This window comes from Lepidothrix coronata, unplaced genomic scaffold (assembly GCF_001604755.1).
Source record: "Lepidothrix coronata isolate B3197 unplaced genomic scaffold, Lepidothrix_coronata-1.0 Scaffold3, whole genome shotgun sequence".
NCBI lineage: Eukaryota > Metazoa > Chordata > Aves > Passeriformes > Pipridae > Lepidothrix > Lepidothrix coronata.
Genome location: NW_016690183.1, coordinates 4,041,338 through 4,066,563, shown reverse-complemented (window position 1 = coordinate 4,066,563; position 25,226 = coordinate 4,041,338). Strand labels below are relative to the sequence as shown.

Below are 25,226 nucleotides of genomic sequence, written 5' to 3'. Positions count from 1 at the left end.
AGTGTGCCTTTGTGGCCAAGAAGGCCAATGGTATCCTGGCATGCACTAGGAAGAGCATTGCTATTGTCAAGAGAGGTGATCTTGCCCCTCAGCTCTGGGGAAGCCACATCTGCAGTATTGTGTCCGCTTCTGGACTCCTCAGTACAAGAGAGACATGGAGCTCCTGGAGCAGATCCAGCAGTGGGCAACAAAAATGATTAGAGGATTGAAGCATCTCTCTTACAAGGATAGGGTGAGACAGTTGGGCTGTTCAGCCTCAAGATGACTGAGAGAAAACCTTATCAACACCTATAAGTACCTATAAGGAAGGTGTCAAGAGGATGGGGCCAGGCTCTTCTTGGTGGTGCTAAGCAGTAAAACAAGAGGCAATGGGTAGAAACTGATGCACAGGAAATTCTGCCTGCATATGAGGAAGAACTGCTTTACTGTGCTGGCAATCACACACTAGAACAGGTTACCCAGAGAGGTTATGGAGTCTCCTTCACTGAAGTTGTTCGAGAACCAGCTGAACACAAACATGTGCAATGTGTTCCAGGATGATCCTGCTTGAGCAGGGAAGTTAGACCAGATGATCCACTGTGGTCCCTTTCAACCTTACCCATTCTGTGATAACATCCTTACTCAGACAATCAGCTTTGAGAGAGCACTGATGCTTCATTCTAATGAAGTTCTCTTTAGTGTGCCTAATAGCACAAAAAGATGCCATTAAACCCAGTACGGCATTTTTCTCACAGGATTTGGTCCCAAGTAAATGCCTAACTCAAAGATTACTTAGTATGAGACTTGCAAGGCAATAATAATCCAAAAGTGATAGTGGATTATTTTAATCTATAGAGGTGTCAGTATAAGTAACCTTGACGTTTACTATCTACTAAATTTGGGGGGAAAATACTTTCCACTTTTTTTTGTAAATAATGCCATTACATTTATGATTTCCCCTCTTGTGTCCCACACTATTCACTCCAAGAATATATTAACTAAATGCTACAGCAAATCTGAATTAAGAAGCGCATACATACATGAGAAAGAATAAGAAAGGGGGAAAGGGATGGAAAAGATCTTGCTTACGAGTTTCCTGCCTAATAATCTGAAGTAGAAACAATAAAATCCTTCTGAAGATTAGGAAAAGTTTGATGTTCTGGCCCTGTGGTTTGTATGAAATCTCAACCTTTATTAATCAGAGTACAATATTTTTTAAAGAAATCACTTCAGTATTTTGCAGAGCCCCTTAGAATGCTTCTTTCAGGACCATAGTCATATTTCAAGGACACTTTGCTTACATTTCTTATTCTGATATCCTTGTTCTTTAGCATAAGTAAATACATTTTAAGTATAATGAGATACATAGAGTTACAATATAGTGTGGATTTAGCCTTCTTAGCTTCACTTGCTTAGCAGGAGTACCTGGATTTGCTGAGGCTTTAGGCCTCAATCTGTGAAGTTACACCTAGATATGCTTTCGACTGGGATAGTTAATTTGCTTAGTAAATTTTCTAGTAGCTGGTACAGTGCTGTGTCTTGGCTTTAGTATGAGAAGATTATCGATAACACACTGATGTTTTAGTTGTTGCTAAGTAACATTTATCCTAAGTCTAGGGCTTTTTTAGTTTCCTAGGCTCTGCCAGCAAGCAGGCGCACCAGAAGCACAAATCAGAAGATAAGGAGACTAGAGGCACTAGGACAAGCTGCAACTTGACAAGATAAGAACAGTTAATGGCCTGCATGGACACTTGAGAAATAACCAAATAAGATGTTAGAAGATGCCAGAACAAAAATCACCATTGGACCAAGAGGTGCATTCAAGGCACACGAAGAGCATGTGAGAAGAGGGTGCATAAATCATAAGGGTATAATTCCCCATGGATTACTTTGCTCTGGGTCCCTCTCTGGAGACCCTCTCAAGCTGACCTGCTGCTCTATCTCTCTATTAAATTATTTATTTTTATAAATCTGACACCTGAGACTCTGCTGCAGGAAACCTACAGCTGAGCTTGAAGAAGGAAGAAGCACATCAGAGTGAGTGTGTGTGTGAGCAAGGAGTCAAAAGGGGCACCCACTGGCTCTCTCGAGCTGTCCGCTGCAAAGTGAGAGATACAGCAGCAGGTCACCTTGAGACCTGCACTACAGAGCCCTCTGTGCTGGCAGTCAGCACCCATTGAGCAAGGTTATCAGGAGTAGCTGCTGAGCAATTGCTGTGTGCCAGTCCCTGGAGTGGCCTCTGGGCCTCTGCAAAGCTCACATCATTTCTTAGACATGAGAGGGCCATGAAGCCCGTTTGTACAGATGCTGCAAGGAAGCACACCATCAGTCAGGTAGTTGGCATAGGTAACAGTAAGAGAAAAACCCAGAAAGTTCAAAATCCCACGGGGCACAAACCCCTGTAATGCTATATTTAAACAGACTGACATATTGTATTCTCTGTATGTCATTGATACAATGTATTCAGCTTGTAGAAGCTGTTAACATACTTCATCTCTCTTTTGAGGCTCACAGAAAGTCTCCCATACAAAAGAGATGTTGAACACAAACCTCTCTAATGCATGGTTATGTCCACAGAAGAGACACCCGAATAAGACACAGTACTCAAGGCAATGTATTGACAATGCAAGCTGTGCAAGGTACACACACACACACACACACAGAGTGCAATCATTCATTCTGGAAAAAAATCTTAGTCCCAGAACAAATCGTCTTGCAGCACCTCAAGACCTCCAGCCAGAGACATGTTTATAATTAATTAGCAATCAGGGCAGCATCAAGGGAAATGGGGAAAAAAGTAGAACTGCAAACAAAACTACAGTGTCAGCCCCACATTTAAGAAAACAACTGGCAGCATATTTACCTTCTCTTTGTTCTTGTGTCTCACATTACACAATGCCCACTTGCACAGTTCAGCACAGAAATCTCCGTATTTTTCACTAAACTATCATATCTTAAACCCACCTTGTCCACGACTCAAGCCACCACACCTCAGTTTATCGTGGCTGTGACACATGAGCATACACACAGCCTGTCCTGCCAATGCTGCATTAGAGAAATCATCTTCAGCAAAGGGTGATAGCAAACAGGAGTGACGGCTGTGATGCCTTACACGCAACATCATCCCACTGGCTTATATGCCAGCACTCTTTATCATCACACAATATTAAAGGGCATATTCAGCAGAGTTGAGTCACTCTACACTCTTAAATCCAATTAAAGTCAACATGAACTAAAGATGTTCAGGATGTCATGACATCAATTACCAATTAACAGTCCACCTGCATGGGAGGGCAAATCACCACACCACCAAAAAACCTTTGTGCTGCAAAATGCATGTTCTGAAACAACCAAGCTCAAAGGGTTCCAAAGAAAGAAAATTAATCTGTGAAAGATGCCCACTGAGCCTCCCTCCTGCAAGGAAGCAGTAAGATAACTAGATCTGGAGGCTGTAATATGGACTGTTAATCAACAGGATTCCTATTTTTCTTCAGTCTACTGCAAAGGCATGGATTATTAGTAACGCTACAAGCCTGCCATTCATTTTGTTATTGCAGCATGACCAAGCAATAAAAGTGAACCAGCAGATTTTGCAGAAAAAGCAGTGTTATGTTTATTAGAATTTGACCTTCAATGACAAATATTTCCATTCTTTCTCAGAGAGAACTACCTCTAATATCAGAGGGGAGGACTACCACTAGCAGCAGAGGAGATGTGGAGCAGCAGCAGCAGCACAAGATGAACCTTCAAAGGAGAAAACAACAAGTAGAATGGCATTTCCCTGAAAAAAAAACACCAACCTGGTAACGGGAAAATCCTCTTTCAAACTCCCTAACAAAAAGAGACAGATAACTCACAAATACCTTCCAGTCCTTTGTGATTTACTCTTACCTCTGTGACGTTTTCTTGTATTTTCTCCTGCAGGAAAAGAACAAAATACAACTGAGATAGGAAGGCTCCACAGGTGAGGAGAAAAGGGTAGAGTCAGAAATCAGGAGAAATTCAGTGAAGCCACTTCTGCCATAAAATTGCCCCAAACCTGATATAGCCATTCCCTTCTGCTAACCTCAGTGGAAGCTGCCACCAAATTCAGGAGAAAAACTTGTGTGTTTTCCTGCATGCACATACTGTCCTTTCTTGTGAGACAGGGTTGCTGCAGCTAAGAAAGAACGATTTACTATTCTAAATGACTTAGCAGGAAGTCCAAGTGTCAGAAACTTTCTTGTACTTATTAGTAGTAGTTTTTAAGTCTCCATCCAACAGGTAAGTATGGTTTTATCTGTAAAGATCTCATTAAGATGGAGTGATGCAATGCATCCAACTATATTGTCTGTGCTCACTCTGTGGAAAACCCCAGTGGTTTTACAGCAGTCTTGCTCTAAAAAGAAAGTCTAGATCTTATCAAGTTCTCTTTTCCACCAAATCCCAGAATACCACACCACAGAGCTTCCCTTCATTCAACGTATCTTGGGACCTAACTGACCTTAGCCCAGGACTAGGAATAACAAGAGCAGATAAGCATACCAACAGGACCTTTTCTCCTCCCCAACACTCACACCACATCAAATATGGCAAAGATTGTAAACCTCTTACTCTCCTTAGCATTGCAGATTTTGTCTTCCAGGCAATGACAGAAGCTGCTAACGCACAGAGTAAAGCAATAACCATGCATTTCTGCATGGTTATCTGTGTGGCTATACAGTTAACTGCAGAGATGTATCAGCACTGTATGTTGTCTGTGAGCTATTGATTATTTACCAAAGGCTTTGCACAGTGGCTGGTAAAACATGGCATTGGTTTACTTGAGCTTAGCTCTGCTTTTATGTTTTAAAGTAAAACTAATGATCTTTAAACTTCACAGGTAATGACTGAAACAAGTTTTGAAGTGGACTGTGATGAGAAGTGCCCTGTTATTTAGCCATACATTGACAAATAATTCCAACATTTCCTATGTGTAGGTAATATTGTTAAAATAGGTGTACTGCTATAAGCACCAAGTTCACTTTTTCATCTCTGATACTACTGCACATGGGAAATTGTGGCTAAGGCGGGCCTAGAAAACCCAAACAAGGGGTATTGCTCTTAAAAATAAGAAGAAACATGGAAAAAAGTAATGTGGTGCTATTTTCTACTTAACAAAGGGCCATAAATAATGTCTCCTTGTCATCAAATGTTTCATCCAACAAATACCTTTACAAATCGTACTCCTGGTTGTACCCACTTCTGTATTCTGACCATGTTAGAATTATAGAAGTCCCAAATATCTACTTTAAAAGATATTTCGTTTACAATTTACTCTGTGAAAAATTACTTATTTTAACTTGAATAGATGCAAAGGAGTAAAAGAGCAAACATTCATAGCAGTATAAAGTTTATAGCTTACTGACATTCAAGATGTTGACACATACAAGTAGAAGCCCACTTGAGCTGATTCTAAGAGAAATTTTCATTTCAGAAGGATTAAAAGTAGAAATTTTATTTTGAAGACTAAGTATTCAGAAGTATTGTGTATTCTGACAAATACAGAACTTCACTATACGTTCTTGCCAAAAAACTTGCTGAAAAATACACCACCTAGTTAGCCATTCCAATCCACACTGATTAAAAGATCTTATTCCCAAGAAATCCAAATGTGTTTAAGTTTTCAAATGAAGTTATTTACAAGTTAATTCTTTCCCCTGAAATCCTCTTATGGTTCATTCCAACACCGCCAGAACCATTTTTCCCTTCCTTGGTTAGTGACTTTGATAACATTTTATAAAGTGTTTCTCTTTCAGCCAAGCTTCACATTTTAGTGAAGAAAACATTTGTTAAATCTTGATTAGCTAAAATTTCCCTCTATATTTTAAACAGTTGACCCAGCCTTACGGTGCTCTTTGTATTTGAGTAATAACACCACTTTTCTGATCAGTTACACCTTTAATCCTTTCACTCAAAAATATTTTTAATGTATTTGAAAGCTGTACTGTCATTGATGACAGTACTAGGAAAAAACAATTTGCCTGTCATAGAAATTAAAAATATATATATATATGTTTTTATTGGTTTTGTTTATTGTTTCCACACCTGCGATCCAATTACAGTTAAGGTTTACATGCACCAAGCTAGCAACTGAATTTGAAAGTATTGAATTTGTATGTCACAGTTGAAGAGAATATAACTAGAGGAACCCTTTTTTATAGATTCAGTATCATGACTACATGCACACATTTTAAAAGGAAAACCATTAGCAAATCCTGATATCCAAGAAAAAAAATTCTGTAGGCTTTTCAAAAACAAGGTCCAACAAAGCTACTCATCAACATTATAAAAAGATGGTGTTGATAACATAAAGCTATTCATAAATAGGTTGGCCAGACAGGACCTGCCTTCCTAAACCCTTGTTGGTTGGGTCTGATCCCTTGTCCATCCTGTAGGTGCTGTGTGATTGCACTTAGGATGATCTGCTCCATAACCTTGCCAGGCACTGAGGTCAGGCTGACAGGCCTGGAATTTCCCAGGTCCTCCTTCCAGCCCTTTTTGTGGATGGGCATGACATTTGCCAATTTCCAATCATCTGGGACCTCCCCAGTGAGCCAGGACTGTTGGTAGATGATGGAGAGCGGCTTGGCGAGCTCTTCTGCCAGCTCTCTCATCACCCTTGGGTGGATCCCATCTGGTCCCACTAACTTGTGAGGATAACATTGCAAACACAATGTCAACATCTACCTGCTTTATGGTTACAAAACCACCACTTACACCTGCCTTCCATTAAAGGAGACCACTGGAAACAAGGAAATTATAAAATACCTCTTTAATACCACAGCCATCATCAGAAACTGCCTTCAATCAGCATCCATGTGTAAAAAGAGGAAACTAGAGGGTGGGGATTTGGATCTGGTTGGGTGGGGTTTTTTTGTTTTGGGGATTTTTTTTTGTGCAGGTTTTTGTTCAGTTGTTTATTTAAAAAAAAAAAACAACGTGGGACAAGCTATCCAGATTTACGTCCCCAGGAAGAGCCTATGAAGTGAGGAACTAGCTACAAAATTGCTTTTACCAGATGCTTTGGGATAAACCTGGAAATAGACACATCTTTCAGTCAAGCTCAAGGGACTTCAGATTTTATGAACAAACCCAAGCTATACCTCTTTCCTAGGAGAGGAAAAATGAGAGAGATTTAAAGGAGGTGATGTTACAGCTTCCAACACTCGTGGGCTGTCCTGTGCTCATGCCTGCAAGAGGTTTGTTGATATTACCAAACCTGTGTATGTTCAGTTTCTTTTCTGACTTGACACATGTCATGCTCGAACTGCCACATCCCTTTAATTCCTGTTACCTGCTGTGGAATGTATTATTCATAGGTCTAAATTTAGCTTACATTAAAAAAAATTAATTGGAACCAAGTAGATCTATTTTTCTTCATGCTGAAGAGAATTAGCAGGTGACTCACACTAGGTAGGCCCTATATAATCAGTGTAAACTAAAAATAACTTCACAGAACTTAATGCAGTTACACCTACAGGAGTATAGTATGAAGTGAGTCAGTCCTAGTACAAGAAGGCTGCTAGAGCCTAATGAAAATAAACCCTGTAAGACATTTAAAAATAGATACTTTTTAAGCAAAATTGTGGGTAGGATGAAATATTTTACTCAAATAAGATGAAATTAATGAGAGAGTTGAGCCCGCTATTTCAGTATCTGCTCTTCTGGGGATGAATGAATCCTTCTTGTGGCCAGAGGAATGACACAGTACACTGGCCCAAAACAAAATTAGGACAGATTTTTAAAGGTATTTAGCAACAATAAGATGTAGCTAGCTACAGCTGTATGGGCACTCAACTCCCATTGAAATAAACAGACATGCAAATTTCTCTCTGTGCTTTGATGCCCATCAACTTCTCCAAGGGTATGTATCTGTTCTCAGGGTTTGTTTCTACTTCTGCCGTTTAATTCCAGAGCACCCTCAGCCAAATTGCTTTTCCCTATATTTCCCCTTAAGACCCTTTTCAAGTTTGTTAGCTCTTCAAGGTTGTGGCTTTAACTATATAGGGTTTTGCACATCAATTCATGACAGTGAGGCATAACTGGAGCCCAAATAATCCTACTTTTGAGCTCTTGCAAAAAAGCTTCACCCTTCCTCTGCATCCAGAAACACAGAGATGAAGAGAATATAACAAAAACACAAAATCTGTGTCTCTCTTTGGTAGTGATGTTCTCAGACCTTGCTCTTCTGAGAAAGTTGAGTGAGTTAATTTGACTGAGTAGGTACAGACAGAAGTGAGGGCAGAGAGGTTGGGGTAATTAAGTAACTCAGTCAGCTGCCCTGTTTTTTCCCCATAATCATTAACTAGATGAATTGCTATTTCACTCCTACGCGGCCTCTGAAAAATTACCTAAACCACCTAAATTTTTTTTACTCATAATAGTGGCTTGGTTAACATGGTGGCATCCCACATTCATTCCATAGGGTTTGGTATTAATGGCATCTTTTTAGAATATGGAATAAAACTGCAGGTGCTGCAGGAGTAATAGGAAGATCTTTGCCTAGCTTCATCTCTGGAAATTTATGCTAAAATCTGAAAGTTGATAAGCCTCTCATGCTCTGCTCACACACTACTGCTAGAGATTAAGGGTTATAGCTGCCCTTACTAAGGTCTCTGCAGGCTCCTACCTGCAGTGCAGTGATCACTTGGGCCATCAGCTGGTGGATGCCTGGTTGATGACCTGAGGTATCCGTGAATGCAGATTACACTTTTCAATAAGTTGATGCTTCCCAACTCAGGAATGGCAAGTGCCACAAGAATGACCTAGCCTGCTGAGACAGTGAAATGACTCAATTTTAAGGCTGAAGCCCAGAATCAGCATTCACAGTGGCTTCATCTAATGTGGGGTTTTGTTGCTTGGCCACTCCAATGGGGTCAGAGGGCACATGTAGTTGGTCAGAAGTTTAACAAGCCAGACAGATCTTTTGAAGTCCCCAAAACTCAGTGGTCTGCGCTCTCCCCTTTGTACCACCAGTTGGCAAGACACAAGCCTGGATCTAGCAGGGCACATATTTTCAGCTGGATTTGTGCTTCTTAGTGAAAAAGAGGGCAAAACTTTTTAGGGCACCAAGAGACTTGTGAAAGTGAATCTGCTGCAGTGGTTTGAAAAGATGTTGTCACCAGCTGTCTTGTGTGCAGTGCACCGCCACAGGTCTGCACCTGGCCATCAGCTGCTTCAATGCAAAGTTTAACCTTTTGGCTCAAACTGCCAACAGTGGTGGCTTTAAGCAAAGATGCCAGGTTTTGTACTGCCGCAACCGCAACCGCAGCACACTCCCTACTGCCCGCTCTGTGGTCGAACCAGAGAGGAAAAAAACTACCAGGACATTAATTCCTCATCAGAGCTTGCCTGCCACACCCTTACTGTTGTCGCTGACACTGGTAAGCACGATCATAGAAAAGAGAACATTCCTCCTGCCTTAAGAGGAACATTTTACAAAAGCTACTTCTTCAGAGGAACCACAGTTGTTAAAGAAAACAGAAGCTAATATTTAAAAATATTTATTCATAGGCTCGAGGTAAAAGAGGGACTTTTCCTCTTCTATATTTAGAAAGTTTTATAATTAGCATATTTAAGATATGAGGGGAAGCTTAATTATCTGTTAACAAAAGCATCCAACAATGTCTGTCCTGAAGTACTGGAGTCCCACTGCATCCATACCTCATGTAACTAGGGCTATTCATCTCTGGTTCCCTGCAGGGGTCCAATCACCAACTCATTTGGAAGCACAGAGAGAAAAAGCCACCTTATGGCAGTGAAAGATCCATCTCCTTAACGTGCACATTCTGTCAGGTCCCTTCCCCTTCTGTTTCCCCTTCCCCTTTCTTCCAGAGCTGAGCTTCTCACATTAAAATTGGTGTTAAGATAACACTATTAAAAGCCTATTTTGTACTTTAGCTAACCAACAGTGAGATAAGCAATGAAATTTGGCAAAAGAGAAAAAAGTCTGTCTTATAGGTCAAATCTGGAAGATTCTTTCTTCTCTTTTGTTACCCTTTGGTGAATCTGGTTCTGAATGATATCCCTCCCCTTCCTTTTTCTGTAAGTCGACCACAGTTCATGTTTACTGCTTTTGACTCCAAATCCTTCCAAGTCATGAGTCCAGAACTCCCAAGATTTTTCCTTGATTGACAGGAGGACTAAGAGCATTTCCCACCTCCCAGGCTCAGGTACCCTCTCTGGCTGTATCGCAGTGGCATAGCAGTTTGTACTGCGGGTAAGCATCATCCCTCTGTGTATCATTCCAAGGGAGAGGCGGGTGGAGGCTTAGATCAAGCTGACTGACAGAATCACTTAAATAAATTGAAAATCTTCTCTCCTAGCAGCTCAATATTCTGAATCATACATTACCAAATAATCATCAGCACAGGATTAGGGATGCATTTACATCACGTTATCAAAGCCTATATTAATAACCAAGTATAAATCATTTCACAAAAACCCAATCTCACAGCACAGACTAGAGATCAGCATCTGCCAAAGCACAGGATACCATGGGAGCCCTGACCATAATTCCGTAACTCAGAACTATATTGAGATGACCAGACTTCAAAGGGCATAATGGCATCAGCTCCTGATGGGGTTTTTAATTCTTTAATTGAAACAGAAACCTTTCTTGCTTTGTTACTCTCCAGTCAATAATAACAATCATAAAATGATTTTTTTTCTTACACACAGGTTGTTTGCCAGAATACTGTGCTAAGTTAAAAACAATGCAATATCAGAGACTATTAACAGCAGAGGAGAAGAAATGGTAAGAAGTGGGTGAGGAAAGAAGGTAAGATTTCAGCTGATACTTGAAATTCCATGTAAGGTTTACGTGGAATTTTTAAAATACAAGGGAAATAATTTTAAATTGGGCCCTGAACTACACAGAGACATCCTGAAATAATGCAAGGATGAGACAGTCACTTTTCTCATTTTAAGTTGATTAGAAAAGTCTGTGTGCTCTGAAGTATGCGTGGTGTAGGCATACAGAGACAAAAAATGTTCACAACTTGAAAGAGGTATGATTATTTCAGAAGAAATGGAGACAAGAAAGCTGAGAAACACAACAGGTCACAATTAGTAAATAATGTATGTAAATAATTCAAGGTCAGAAAAGATCCTCTGATTTTGCTCATGGACAATACTATTTTAATAAACTTTAGTTTGCCTGGCTGACTATTGGATTTCACCTGTCTAACTACTGAGTTTTCTAAAGAACGACAAAAAAGAAACAGCTTCATCTCCAAAAATGATTGCAATCATTAGGACATATGAACAATCAACAGACATCTCTTGTGCTGCCTCTGCTTTGCCGTGACCTTTTGCCATGATAGGGCTCTTATCTATAGCTTAACAACAGTTTCCTACTTGGTCATTTGATTTCTAATGTGTGTACTAAGTACACACATGAAGCATAACTGGAGAGGCAATGTGTTTAAAATCTTCTTACAGAAAGTCTCTGTGACAGCACAGTCAGTGAGGAATTTCTTCTGCAGCACAAGTTCAAAATAGCTGAAATCCCTTCTCTATATACTTAGTGAAGAGTGGACAGAGCCTAGAGGTATTATACATGGGTGTTACGGATATGATCTGAGTGGACTGATGTTAACATTATTATACTATATGCTCTCATGAGAGCTGATGACCTCAAATTGTACGAAAGTCCAAATTCCTTTGTTGTTCACAGTCAGAGAGCTGGGCACCAATTATCTAGCAAAGTAGGGATTCAAGAATGAGGAGGGGGAAGGAAGAAGGGGGAAAGGGGGCTGATAAGAAGGGAGTTACTCTTGAGATTTGCTCCTGCAGATAAGGATACAACTGACTTGACCTGTTTGGCACTACAAACTCTACCCATGGCTTGATCTTATCTCCCAAGGCTAGTGTAAAAGCAGCCACCTACTGACCTTGGGCAGAACTATATACAATTATAATATTTTTATTCAAGCAGTAGTGTGAGAGGTGTATTGGTTTGAGGTATTTTATTTTTCACTAACATAAAAATTATCTATGATCAATTGGCATGGTTTTGTTTCGCTTCATTTCAACAACGGCAATCATGGCTTGATCAAACTTTGATAAACACCACTAGCTATCAGAAGAGGCAAAGCAATTTCAGTGTATCTTTCCATTGCACAGTACATATACCAAATGAGAAGAAAAAGCAACACAGGAAAAGTTTACTGAACTGATCTGCATTGAATACTGTACATATAGGATGGTTTTGAGCAAGACAGTCTGAGGTACAGGGATCTGCAAGGGGCAGAGGAGACACTGCATGAACAAAAAAGTGCTCCAGCCTTATATCCAAACAAAGTTTTCAGTAACACTAAATCAGAAGGGCAAATTCAAACTCACTACTGAAATGGTTCTGTATTGGACAATAGACTTGACTGGGCTTTTAATGTATTAGCTTCTTAACTACAAAAGGAGTCAGCAAATGTTGTTCTAAAAACTTCTAAAAATATTATTTCATTCATGTAGATTTTGTATAGAGCCAATTATTGAACTCTTGAGGTTCTTTCTCTATATTTACTCAGTTTTCCATAACTCCTCATGTAAAAGACCAAACAAAACAATCAAAACCATAAAAACCAAAAAACAACAACAAAAAACCCCAAACCTGTTATTGCACTTGGTGTTGATTCAACTGAAGAAAAATATGAAGTAAAAAGGAAAATGAGTCTGCTTTGGAAAATCTATCCTTTTGAAAGAATGATCTACTGCTCATTCTGCTTTTTCACAGTACACAACAAGCATATTCTCTTGTGCTTCATAAACATCACATCCTCAAGAGAAGTGTGGGCTCATAAAAATCCAGTTACAGGAAAGTATGTTTCAGGAAAATACAGTCCTAGGGTCTGAAAAGAATATAGAGCAGTTGTTAGTATTCATGCTTAAAAAAAGAAGTCAAATCACCATAGTGTACAACCTTCACTTATTTACTATTTGAAAAATAGGCATATAATTAGCCTGAGTTTTACTTTCTAGCTGGCCACTACAGATGACTTACGGAACACTTAGCTTTGAAATAAGTAGAAGGAATCACCTGCAAAGAACAGGATGGGTGGTACTTCCACATGCCTATTCTGTAGCCTCTCCCACTAGAAGACGCTGCATTCAGTGCACAGTGGTATTGGAGGGGCCAAGAGGGAGAAGAATATCTACCCCCCACTGTTCTGAGCTTCACCTTGTGTTTACACGGCAACACTGACCTCGACAAGTGGGATGTCACTTCCTTGCTAATACAATGTCTCAAATAAAGGAGATACACAATCTTTCCTGTGAGTTCTTTAGCTATATCCTGCTTGTTTCCCTAAGAAAAAAGCTGAGAAAATGAGCCAACAAGGAGAGTACAGGGGAAGAGTTCGTCTGGGAACAAGGCAAAGCAGAATTTTGCAGAGCACTTATAAGGGCAATATTGATGTATCATGTATATTGGAAGCACGGAATACTGTTTAGCAGGAATTCCATTCCCCCCCAGTGGCAAAAAACTGCTAGACCCTGAAAGAAAAATGAATGTACAGATTCACAACTTACTTTAATCACTGCTACTGTGTAAAATTAACATATTCAGATCCTGCAGGAGCCAAACAGACAGCTGTCCAGCTTGTTTCATGCAGGGTGGCTCTGTGATGAGTTACAGCATGCATGACAATGGGGAGGGGGGAATCATTCTTCATACCCTGGATAAAATACCAAGACAGGAAATATGGGCTGGAATTACATCAGGAGAGATGAGCTGTGTGCATGAAGTCACCAAACAAATCTGCAACTTGCCCTAAGCTCTAGTAAATCTATTTGTTGCTATTTGTAAATCTAACTGTTGCTTGTTATTGTTTCCCCCACTTGCTTGTTATTCCTCCCCCCGGAGCACAACCTATCCCTTCTGTCTGCTAGCAGACAGCTGGTGTGACGCAGAATTTTAAATCTCGTGGGTTTGTGCCAGGCCCTTTACTGGCTCTAGGTTACAAACTGAAACACTTGGATTACTGTTGAACAAGCCTAAACACTGGGAGAAAAAAAAATTACACAGAGATGTAGTGTTCCCTTTCCAAAAGGTTCACTTCCTCATCCCCACGTCCAAATCTCTCCCTCCTTCAGCATGCTGGTAGGTTTTGAAAATTATTCAAGCCTTTTAGCGACACTACTTTGTGTAGTGACTTAGGATTGCTATTGTCCTGATAGTGCCTTCTCATAAGCAGACCAATTATTAAATATCACTCTTAGGAAAAGGTGACATTTAAATTTCTCATGAAGAGCCAGTGTTTTTTTCTAGACTGCTTAGAACTCTCTGTTTCTCCAGGAGCAGGGACATTACAGAGGAAAGTAATGTGAGCAATAACAGGCTTCTAGGGTAGCCAGTGAAGGTATGTTTGTGGAGAAGTGGTTTCACAGAGGATCTTATCATCAGAATTACTGGTTGCAACAGAATTCTTCATCGTCAGCAGGCTGCCTGCTGCTCTGTCCGCACCAATTCTGTATTACTACATTATTTTCTGTAAAGAGTAAAAAAGGTTGCCCATCTTTCCTTCCTCCACTCCCTAGGCATGAATGACATAGGTGTGATGGCACACAGCTGGCTCCACTGGGCATGAGGGCAGAGGGAAGAAGTGAGGAAGAAGGAGAGAGAGAGAGGTGGAAATGTTGCCACCTGCAAGCTTGGAAACTCTACCCTGTGGTCTCAGCATGGGAATTTCTCACCACACAGGAGGAAACTTTGGGAGAGATAACTGGGACGGGTGGGTGGGAAGATGGGAACAGGTGTTGAGCATATACACAGAAACAAAAGAAGCTGTGCAAGATTTCTGTTCCTTAAGGCCCTGCTCCATCCTGACACCATCTGTCTCTCAAGTATCTTGATGGCACAGCAGCCATGAGGGGAAGGGATGGAACATGTCTTCAGAAGCCTCAGGTATAAAAATGTATTTAGGTAAGTATATCCTGTCCTTTCCATGTACCAGGTGCCATGGTTGAGACAGTGACTCTAGCTCTTTAAGCTTTGGCTGCGGTAAGGGAGGAGTCAAGTTCCCTGCCTCTGGCTCAGAAAAGGAGCAGATCTGCCTTCATACAGATAATAGGTAATTCAAACTGAAATTTGATATTTCATAGATTGTGATGCTAGGTGGGACCATTATGATAATTTACTCCAGGTTATTCAGCAAATTTGCATAACTCAGGAATTTCATTCTTCTCTATTTGCAAAAAGATATTTTCATTGCAGTGGAGTTAATTAGAAACAGGTCTTCTAGAGATCGCTGAGCATTTATACAAAAGCCTTTCTCTAAAGGCACTTTAAAGACACTCTCTGTATGACATGAATTACCTCATCTACACATCCAGTCAAACTGCATCCAAATCTGTAGTCTCTGTGCACATGTAACACTAGCGCAATGAGAGAAAGGAAACAGAACTCCCCAGACAGCTTTAATGGAAACAGTAGAAGGAAGAATTTTGACTGGTGGTATGACAAAAATGTGGCCAAGATATCAAAGATCCCCCATACTCTAAAGAAACAAAGCAATGGCCTCCCGAAGAAGAGATCCTTACTTGTCTCAATAAATACATGCTTAGAAGGTGACACAGAAGCAGGGGTTTGTGCAGCAGTTACCACCAGAGGTGTTCCTTGCAGCATCCAGGCTTTCCTTCAACATCTTCACTAGAATTTGAGTGAGGCAAAAAATACTGTGCTACAGAGGGGCAGCATTTTCAAGTGCCTTTAAAGACTTTGTTGCTGTGATTTTCAGCAGAACTCAAACTCCTAAATGACTTGCATATGTTGTGCTATGAACTATTTTAATCTGGAAATAAATAAATCTAACAAATGTTTATGTGTAGGGATCTGAAGAACTCACAGGACTATCTCTTTCCCCACCACCACTTTTCTTTTTTTTTTTTTAATTTATTTATTTATTTTTAAAATGCTCTCTCTGGTTGTCCTCTCATACCTTTTATGAGTCAGTACGCTCTCCTGTAGATGACCTCTCAATTCTCCCCTCCCAGTCTCAACCCCCACAGCTTCCTTACTTTCACTTTCAAGCAAGTCTGAAAAAAGAGAGTTCTTCCATCTGGCTGTAGCAGTCCCTGCTGCATCAATAGGTGTACAGGAGCATATCTAAATTGTGTATTCAGACTCTCTACTTAGCAGACACCAGTAACTGCTTACTGCTAGTGAATTCCAGAAAATCAGCTGTTCCACCAGGAGGCAAGGGAGGAAGTGTGATCTGAGCATCATTTACATCAACTATCTGAACTGCTCAGCCTTGCAAGGAGGTTAATGCTCTACTTCTGCTCCTTGGCCCTGCCTGCTATAGCTGTAGCTCAAGGGCACTATATAGTCTTAGCTGTTAAAATTGCACAGATCTTATGTTGTGCTAATCTTGATGTTGAAATAAGATTTGCATCAAGCCAAGATTCATGCTGCAGATGGATGCTGTGCAACTTTCTGTCTCTCTCTATTAGTGTAAGAATTCACTCCTAAAGTGACAACACAGACTTAGTAATAGCCATTCAGAGTGTCACATTAATAACAAAATAACTCCACAGCTTGACAGATATGGAAATAAAGCATAGAACTTATGATACATATCTATATGCGTCTTAATAACTAAACTGCCTCCTACATCTTTTTTGACAAGAAAGATCACGACAATCTTCTCCCGCTGCATGCCTATGCTCACATGAACTTCTCCATTCACACATCACCAAGTGATAGCCATGGAAGTTCTCTCAAAGAAGGCAAGCCAGACTGCTGAGACATGATTTGCAATCCTTGGCAGAGACACAGCCTTTCAAACCTCTCATTAATAGCCATACAGATCTTCAAGAACTCTGCAAGCACCTTCCTGGCCAGCAAAATTCAAAAGTCCCCAACATGGACCTTACCAATTGTTTAGAGGAATCTGATTTTACTGAAATCAACCAGCTGAGTTTAATACAAAGAGTTTGAGCTGCACTCTTGATCTATTGCAAAATTTTAGTACAACATTGGGCTCCTGACTGTTGGAGGAAATTTTTGCACCATCATGGGACTAAACTTTTCTCAAGCCATCAGTAACTTAGAAAACCTAGAAAACAAAAAAAAAAAAAAAAAAAAAAAAAANAAAAAAAAAAAAAAAAAAAAAAAAAAAAAAAAAAACAAAAAAAAACAAAGAAACAAACAAAAACCAAAGAAAACCAACAAAACCAACAAAACAAAGAAACAAACAAACAAAAACCCCACACAAGCAAAAAAAAAGATGCTCTGAAGGCCAGGAACTGCATTTTAATTTTACCCCTGCAAACGCACTGGTATCAATATCATTCTTTCCAGTATAGCACAGTTCAGAAGATCAAAAACAGCCTTATGAATCCAAACAAGCCCTTCTAGAAAACCTCTGCTTTATCCAAATCCCACGTGTTTTGAGAGCAAGTTGCACCCGTAGAGGGATGTTTCACAGTTGCTACGCTGTTTTAATGTGTCAACCCTAATACTTGAACTGCACACTTCCCTCATCTACCAGTCAGGAACAGAGTCAGACCTTTTCTAGTATTTTGAAGGGGCTGAAGTGATTTTTTGATGGAACAAGACAAGACTGGAACTGGAAATTTCATATGAATTGCATGAAGAAAAAGAAACACACTAAATAAAAATCCTTTCAAGGGCTGAGTTGGATTTAATTTAGTATCTGAATCCACCAAAAGCTGGCAGATTAGGAGATGAGCTCTCCCCACAGCCTTTAAAATAGTCATGCAGAGGATTTTTCAGTGATGTCTTCCACTGGGTTTTATTTCTTTCTGTATAGACTCCTATCCCACTGAGATAGTTATAAAAAAGAATTCCAGAAAGAGGCTGTTAATTTCACTTGAGGTTTAATAAATTCATCTTCCCCAAAATAACTTTTTTCATATCTTGCAGGATTTTAAGCTTTATAGCAGTGATATTTGAAAAGCACTGAATTTAATATTACAATGACACATTGTGGTGGTCTTTTTATGACTGCTGAAATAAGCTTTTTGGGCTGCAGGCATTTTATTTGTACTATCCCCAGAAGAATAAAAGCTTTTTTATGATTATGGAAAAAAACAGTTTATATTAATTCTTAGTCAACATTTTACTATTAAATATGAAGTCTTCTCTCTTTTCTTACCTATAGTACCCATCTATTGATTTAACATTCAAATGAAAGTCACTCTGGGGAACAAAGTAACAGAAGGACTGTGGCAAAATGCAGTTTACTAAAGTATTACAATTCCAAACACCATATTTTTTTATTAACTTATTCTGAAGGTGCTGTTCTGATATTATTTGAATATATTCTCTCTTCTGTCCTTTTGTCAGGCATGAGATTAGCAGCTGGCAACACTTCTGTTCCCATTGCCCCTTCAAAGACTATACTCCAGTATAAAACAAGCTCTTACAAGTTAGCCTACTGGTAAAATTGAGCCCTTCTTCACACTACATAAAAAACAATATTATGGATCAACCAGTTCCTGACAAACCTTAAAACTAATCAAGATATTCATATCCACAGCTCATCCAAATTAGGAACCTCTAGGTCACACTGCTGCCTCTAGCACATACCCAGTCCCCACTTGGTGACTAATGAGACCTTCTTAATCCTTCTAGGAACTGTGACAACCACAGAAAAAGTGAAATTTGGACCTAAGATGCCTACAAAGAACCTGATATGGTTCTTTGACATATAATCCCTGTATATGCCCACTAGGAAAGCCAAATGAGAAAAAGGGTGGCAGCAGCTGTATTTAAATATGGTTGAAGGTAGCTTAGTTCTGCTCTCAGGGCAAACAGGCCTTTGGTTTAAACCCAGACACTCAGAAGCTTCAGGAGGACCGAAACCAAGAACAAAGACAGCCTGAGTACATCTCTCGCCTCTGGAAATAAATCAGCATATTCATATTTTCCACTTGAAAACAGACTAATTTACACTTTTCCTAACAAAATAGTGCTTTCTGATGGGCTTTTTTAATCTCTACCATCTGCTGCTAGCTAAAATATTAGGGGACAAAGCCCATTGTATAGACTGTGCTTCTGGAATTGAAGAGAGTTCTGTTTTCCTGTTTATGATGGCCACATAAATAAAAATTAAGCAGATCAGAATACTGTCACTGGCAGAACCACCTGTTCCCTGTGTGACATTTTTCAACTAAAGAATCCTAAAAATATTGTAAAGCACATAAGACAAGGAAACAGGTAACTGAGCAGTAGCACTCTGACACTTGCCAGATCATCTTCAGTCACCAAAGCTCCATGTTTTCCCACTGAAATCAATTGCTGCTTCATCATTTACTTCAAGAATAGACCTTACATAAGAAAAAAATCTTACATAAGATCCATCATTGGGACCTCTTCACTGTGGATAGGATGCATGGTGATTTGCAGAGGAAGTGGAATATACGCCCTAAATGCTGAAATATTGATCCAGATCTTCAGCAAAACCATGAAGTTTTCTAAGATATTGCTTTAAATGTGTTTGTCTTTGCCAATCAAATTTCTTAGGGAATTCAATGTCAAGTATCACATTTATGTCACAGTTCAGAGACTGCTGCTGTTTGTAATCACAGAATGGTTTGTATCGAAAGGAACCTTAGAGATCATCTAGTCCAACTTCCCTGCCATGGGCCAGGTTACTCAAAGCCCTGTCCAGCCCTGCCTTGAACACTTCCAGGGACAGCGTATCCACAGCTGCTCTAGGCAACTTGTTCCACTGCTTCACAACCCTCATAGTGAAGAATTTGTTCCTTGTATCTAATCTAAACCTTCTCTCTTTCAGTTTAAAGCCATTACCACTTGTCCCATCATTACATGTGCCAGCTTTCCTGTAGACTCCTCTCAGGTACTGTAAGGGGGCTATAATGTCTCCATGGTCTCTTCTCTTCTTCAGGCTGAACAACCCCAACTCTCTCAGCCTGTCTTCATAAGAGATGTGCTCCATCCCTCTGTTCATCTTCACGGCCCCTTCTGGTGCTCCAGCAAGTCTACATCCATCTAATATTGGGGGACGTAGAGCTGGACTTAGTATTTCAGGTGGGGTCTCACAATGGGCTCTCCTGTTTAGGACATTGATTGATACAGTCCTTTGGGAGTCAGCCCTGAGGGGTAAAGGAGTCCAGGAAAGCTGGATGTGCTTTAAAAAGGAATTGTTAAATATTCAGGCTGTTCCCATGTGTAGAAAGACAAGTTGTCAAGGAAAAAGACCAGCCTGGTTAAACACAGAACTTAGGCTGGAACTTGGGGAAAAAACAAGAGAATCTACCACCTCTAGAAGGAGGGACTATAACAGTGTTGTGAGATCATGTAGAAAGATTAGAAGGGTCAAAGCCCAATTAGAACTTGATTTGCCTGCTACAGTTAAAGACAACAAAAAAAATTTCTATAAATACACTGGAAGCAAAAGGAAGGTTAATCATTTGTTGAATGCAGAGGCTAGTAGAGTGACAGGGGAAAGGCAAAGGTACTTAATGCCTTCTTTTCCTCAGTCTTATCAAGACTAGTTGCCCTCAGAATACCCAGCTCCCTGAGCTGGAAGTTTGTGACAAAAGGAGATTGTTAGTGACCTGTTCTGCCAATTAGACACTCATAAGTCTATTGGCCCTGATGGGATCCACCCTAGAGTAATGAGGGCACTGGCGAAAGAACTTGCCAAACCACTTTCAGTCATCTACCAGCAGTCCTGGTGTCCTGGATTCACCTAGGATAGAGTTAATTTCGTCTCAGTAGCTGTTACAGCGCTCTGTTTTGAATTCTGCATGAGAATGGTGTTGATAACACACTTATGTTTTTCGGTGTTTTGCTAAGGCATGTTTATCTTAAGTCAAAGACTTTTTTTTTTTTTTGGCTTGTCTCATGCTTTGTCAGTGAGGAGGTACGCAAAGGAAACTGGGAGGGAGCATAGCAGGGACAGGTGAACCAAAATAACCAAAGGGATATTTTGGGATATCATATGACATTATGCTCAGTATATAAAGTGAGGAGAAGAAGAAGGGGGATGTTTGGAGCGATGGCATTTGTCTTCCCAAGTAAACTTTACGTGATGGGGCCCTAATCTCCTGAAGATGGCTGAACACCTGCCTGCCCATGGGAAGAAGTGAATTAATTCCTTGTTTTGCTTTGATTCTGTGTGTGGCTTTTGCTTTCCCCATTAAACTCTCTTTATCTCAGTGTGCGAGTTTTCTAGCTTTTACCCTTCCAATTTTCTCCCTGATCTCACTGCAAGGTGCTTGATTGCTCTGTGGTTAAACCAAGACACCTGGTTTTACTGCAGAAGTTCCAGCTGACTGGAAATTAGTAAATGTAACATCCACCTACAACAAGGGTTGGAAGGGTGATATGGGGAACTACAGGCCTGTCAGCGTAACCTCAGTTTTGGGCAAGGTTATGGAAGAGCTCATCCTGAGCACTACTTGTGAGACACCGAATCTCACTAGATTATGGGTCAAATCAACCAATCTGTGTTGGGGGAGGGGCCAAGTCAGAATCCTCATGGTCAGGCCTGCAGCCTCACTGAAGCCATGTGGCAGAGCTGCCAATCAAACAGATCTGCCTCATAGCCCACCCACATCATACCCCCCCGGGAGCCTCTGATTGGCTACACCACCCCTCAATCTGGCCTAGAAGGCACTGAGTGGTCAGTGAACTGGACATCCTGCCTGGAGGGCCAGACCACATAAATAGAGGGGAAGAGGGCCTTCTCTTTCTCTTCTCTGGCTGTCACCATGTGAAGGATTCTTGGCAGTAACTATTCTTCTCTTATTCTAATATCTTTATGCCTTCTCTCCTCTCTCTCTTTATCCTGTTCCTTCTTTTAATCTCTCCTTTCTTTCTTAATTTCTTTTGGCTAACTGAAAACTGATTTTACTAAGTTTTGTGAGGGTTGTGGTGTGCTGGGTGCTTTAGTGAAATGCTTCTGCCTTGGTTGTACGTTACTCCTGTCAAACTTTTGCCAAAATGCATATTTTCTCACTACATTAAAAGAAATCTCTTCAGAAAAAGTGTGTGGTTTTTTCTCTTTATGCGATCTCAAGGTGTTAAAGAACGAAAGACTCTTCAAGAGTTTTGTAGGAACTCTTAGAGTCTTGAATATAAAAGTAATACTCCCAGTTAAGCTTTAGGGACTGGGATGTTAACATGGTAAATGCAGGACAATCAGGGGATCAAGCCCAGCCAACACAGATTTATGAAAGGCAGGCCCTGCTTGGCCAACCTGATCTCTTTCTACAACAAAGTGACCTGCTTAGACTACATCCACAGCCTTTCCTTCCTCTACTATCTAGACTTCAGTAAAGCATTTGAACTGAATCCCACAGCATCTTCCTGGGAAAACTGGCTTCTTGTGGCTTGGATAGGTGGATTCTTTCATGAGTAAAAAACTGGCTAGATGGCTGGGCCCAGAGAGTTGTGGTGAATGGAGCTAAATCCAGTTGGTGGCTGGTCACCAGTGGTGTCCCCCAGGACTCAGTACTGAAGCAGGTCCTGTTTAACATCTTTGTTGATGATCTGGACATGGGGATTGAGTGTACCCTCAGGAAATTTGCAGATGACACTAAATGGGGTGGGAGTGCTGATCTGTTCGAGGGTAGGAAGGTTCTACAGAGAGACCTGGACAGACTCAATCAGTGGGCTAAGGACAACTGTGTGAGGTTCAACAAGGCAAAGTTCTGGGTCCTGCACTTGGGTTGCAGCAGTGCCAGGCAGCACTACAGGCGGGGGGTGGAGTGGCACAAGAGCTGTTCAGCAGAAAGGGACCTGGGTGTGCTGGTTGACAGCTGACTCAATATGAGCCAGCAGTGTGCCCAGGTGGCCAAGAAGGTCAGTGGCATCCTGGCCTGTATCAAGAATAGTGTAACCACTAGGACTAAGGAAGTAATCATCCCCCTGTACTTAGCACTGGTGAGGCTGCACCTGAAGTCACTTGGTCTGTTCAGCCTGGAGAAGAGGAGACTGAGGGAAGACCTCATCGCAGTCTGCAACTTCCTTGTGAGGGGAAGAGGGGCAAACACTGATCTCTTCTCTGTGGTGACCAGTGACAGGACCAAGGACCTGAAGTTGTATCAGGGGAGGTTTAGGTTGGATATTAGAAAAAGATTCTTCACCCAGAGGGTGGCTGGGCACTGGAACAAGATCCCCAGGGAAGTGGTCACAGCACCAAGCCTGACAGAGTTCAAGAAGCATTTCGATGATACTCTAAGGCACATGGTGTCATTCTTGGGGATGGTTCTCTGTAAGGCTAAGGGTTGGGCTCGATGATTTTTGTGGGTCCCTTCCAACTCAGCATATTCTATGATTCCATGATTCTACATTCAGTTCTTAGCTTCTCACTTTAAAAACAATATTGAAGTGATGGAGCATGTCTAGTGAAGGGCAACAAGGCTCATGAAGGGTCTAGAAAATGTGCCATATGAGGAACAGCTGAAGGAGCTGGGTTTATTTAGTCTTTAGAAGAGGAGGCTCAGGAGGACCTCACTGCTCACTACAACTACCTGAAAACAGGTGGTAGTGAGGTGGGAACTAGTCTCTTCTACCATACCTGCAGCGAGAGGACTAGAGGAAATGGCCGTAAGCTGAGACGGGAAATTCAGATTAGATATTAGAAAAAGTTTTTTCAGTTAGGGTGGTCAAGCATTGAAATAGGTTGCCCAGGGATGTGGTGGAATTACCATCCCTGAAGGTGTTTAAAAGGTGTTTGGAGCTGCCACTAGGTGATACGGTTTAGTGATTTAGGGGTTACAGTAGTAGTGCTGGGTTGACAGTCAGACTTCGTGATATTAAAGGTCTCTTCCAACCTTGGTGATTCTATGAGAGTAGCATGAGGAACAACTACACTGAGAATGAAGGGATTTATTATGTATTTAGCAATTCAACATTATAAGCCCAGCTACTGGGAAGAAGGTTAAAGTCCATTTTCCCTCCTCTCCTCGTGCAATGCTTAAAGCACTGCAGAGGCACCAGCAGATGCCAGTGATGCCAGTACTACTGTAATAGCTAGAAACAAAGGTTTTATTTTTCTGCATAAAAGGAACAAAAATCAAAACAAAAAATATCTCCAAGCTGTTGTAAACTAGCACATCCCTACTGAAACTCACAAAGCTCTTTGGATATATACCTGAGCATTCTTCAATGTCCTCAGACACAACATCTAATCCTAGTGTTGAAAAGGGCTTCTCTGTTCTTGAGAAATCAGGAAGCAATTGAAGCCACTTCGTGAAATTTCAAGAGTTGTAGCTAGCAGATGGGAGTTCAAGTCCCACAGCTAGGGTTCCAAGTGCTAAAAGAACACCACAACAAAACCACCACTGCCCTTACCTCCCTAGAGAAACCATCAGCTTGAAAAGCAACCAAGCAATCTTGAAACCATGTGTTTTGAAATAGTGTCTCCAAGCTCTGCTGCCAACAGTGAACTGTCATGGCTCTCACCTAATCTTAACTGATAAGTTTTGCAGAGCAGAAAGTCTCAATTTTAGCAAAATTATTAGCAATCACTGGAGACTGGAAGGTGGATTCATATGTAACTCTCTAGCAGCCAAAAGCAAAAGCCCTATTAGATATCCTTAAAGGGACTGAAGCTGTTCCAGTTTGATTCATTTATGACGTTGTTAAAACTCTGAAGCAGGTTTGTTCCTGGGAGGCCTCTTCTGCAAGGAAATCGTCTAGTAGTACCTTTGCCCAACAACGGCTTACTCAGAAAGCTTTCCTCAAAGCTTACTAATAACAAATCACTAAAAGATTCTTTTTGTAAGCTGTGACTAAACTTAAATTGATATCTAATAGGTCATGTGTAAAAGGCAACATTTATTTCATAAATCTCTGGTTAGAGACACCCAAAGATTTTGCCACAGATGACTTTCTGCCCTATGAGACAACTTACCACACTCCCTTAAACCTGAGAAAACACTATAGGTCCACTGACTTGTTTCTCATATAAATTAATGCACAGAATCATTACACCATTAATACGTATATGTCAAGTAAAAACATTTCAGTACAGTACATTCAATACATTAGTATTTTAGCTCATTCTTAAACAGTTAAAGAAAAAGGAACTTGTATATGGCGTAACAACCACTGCCTCACACCGCTATGCTTACAAATCAACCAGGCTGTCTGACTAAGAAACCACATCTTGGAGAGATACAAAGAGAAAAGGAGAAGCAAACCATTCCTCTCCACTCCAGAGACAAATTCAGTATCTTGTCTGGTTTTCAGAGCAACATATGATTCGTGTTGCAACAGACACCTTGCT

At 40.7% G+C, this 25,226-nt stretch overlaps 1 protein-coding gene across 11 annotated transcripts in view; it reads right to left on the bottom strand.

Moving 5' to 3' along the window:
* The window catches only part of PDE1C (phosphodiesterase 1C), a 286,375-nt gene that overhangs the window by 172,842 nt on the left and 88,307 nt on the right, over nucleotides 1-25,226 (bottom strand). For 3 of the 11 annotated variants that reach the window (XM_017822925.1, XM_017822934.1, XM_017822972.1), the window contains exon 2: nucleotides 3,871-3,897. The exons of the other annotated variants lie outside the window; for them this stretch is intronic. In XM_017822925.1, coding sequence (XP_017678414.1) covers nucleotides 3,871-3,897 — 27 coding nt within the window. The remainder of the gene's footprint in view (nucleotides 1-3,870; nucleotides 3,898-25,226) is intronic. 11 annotated transcript variants of the gene reach the window in all.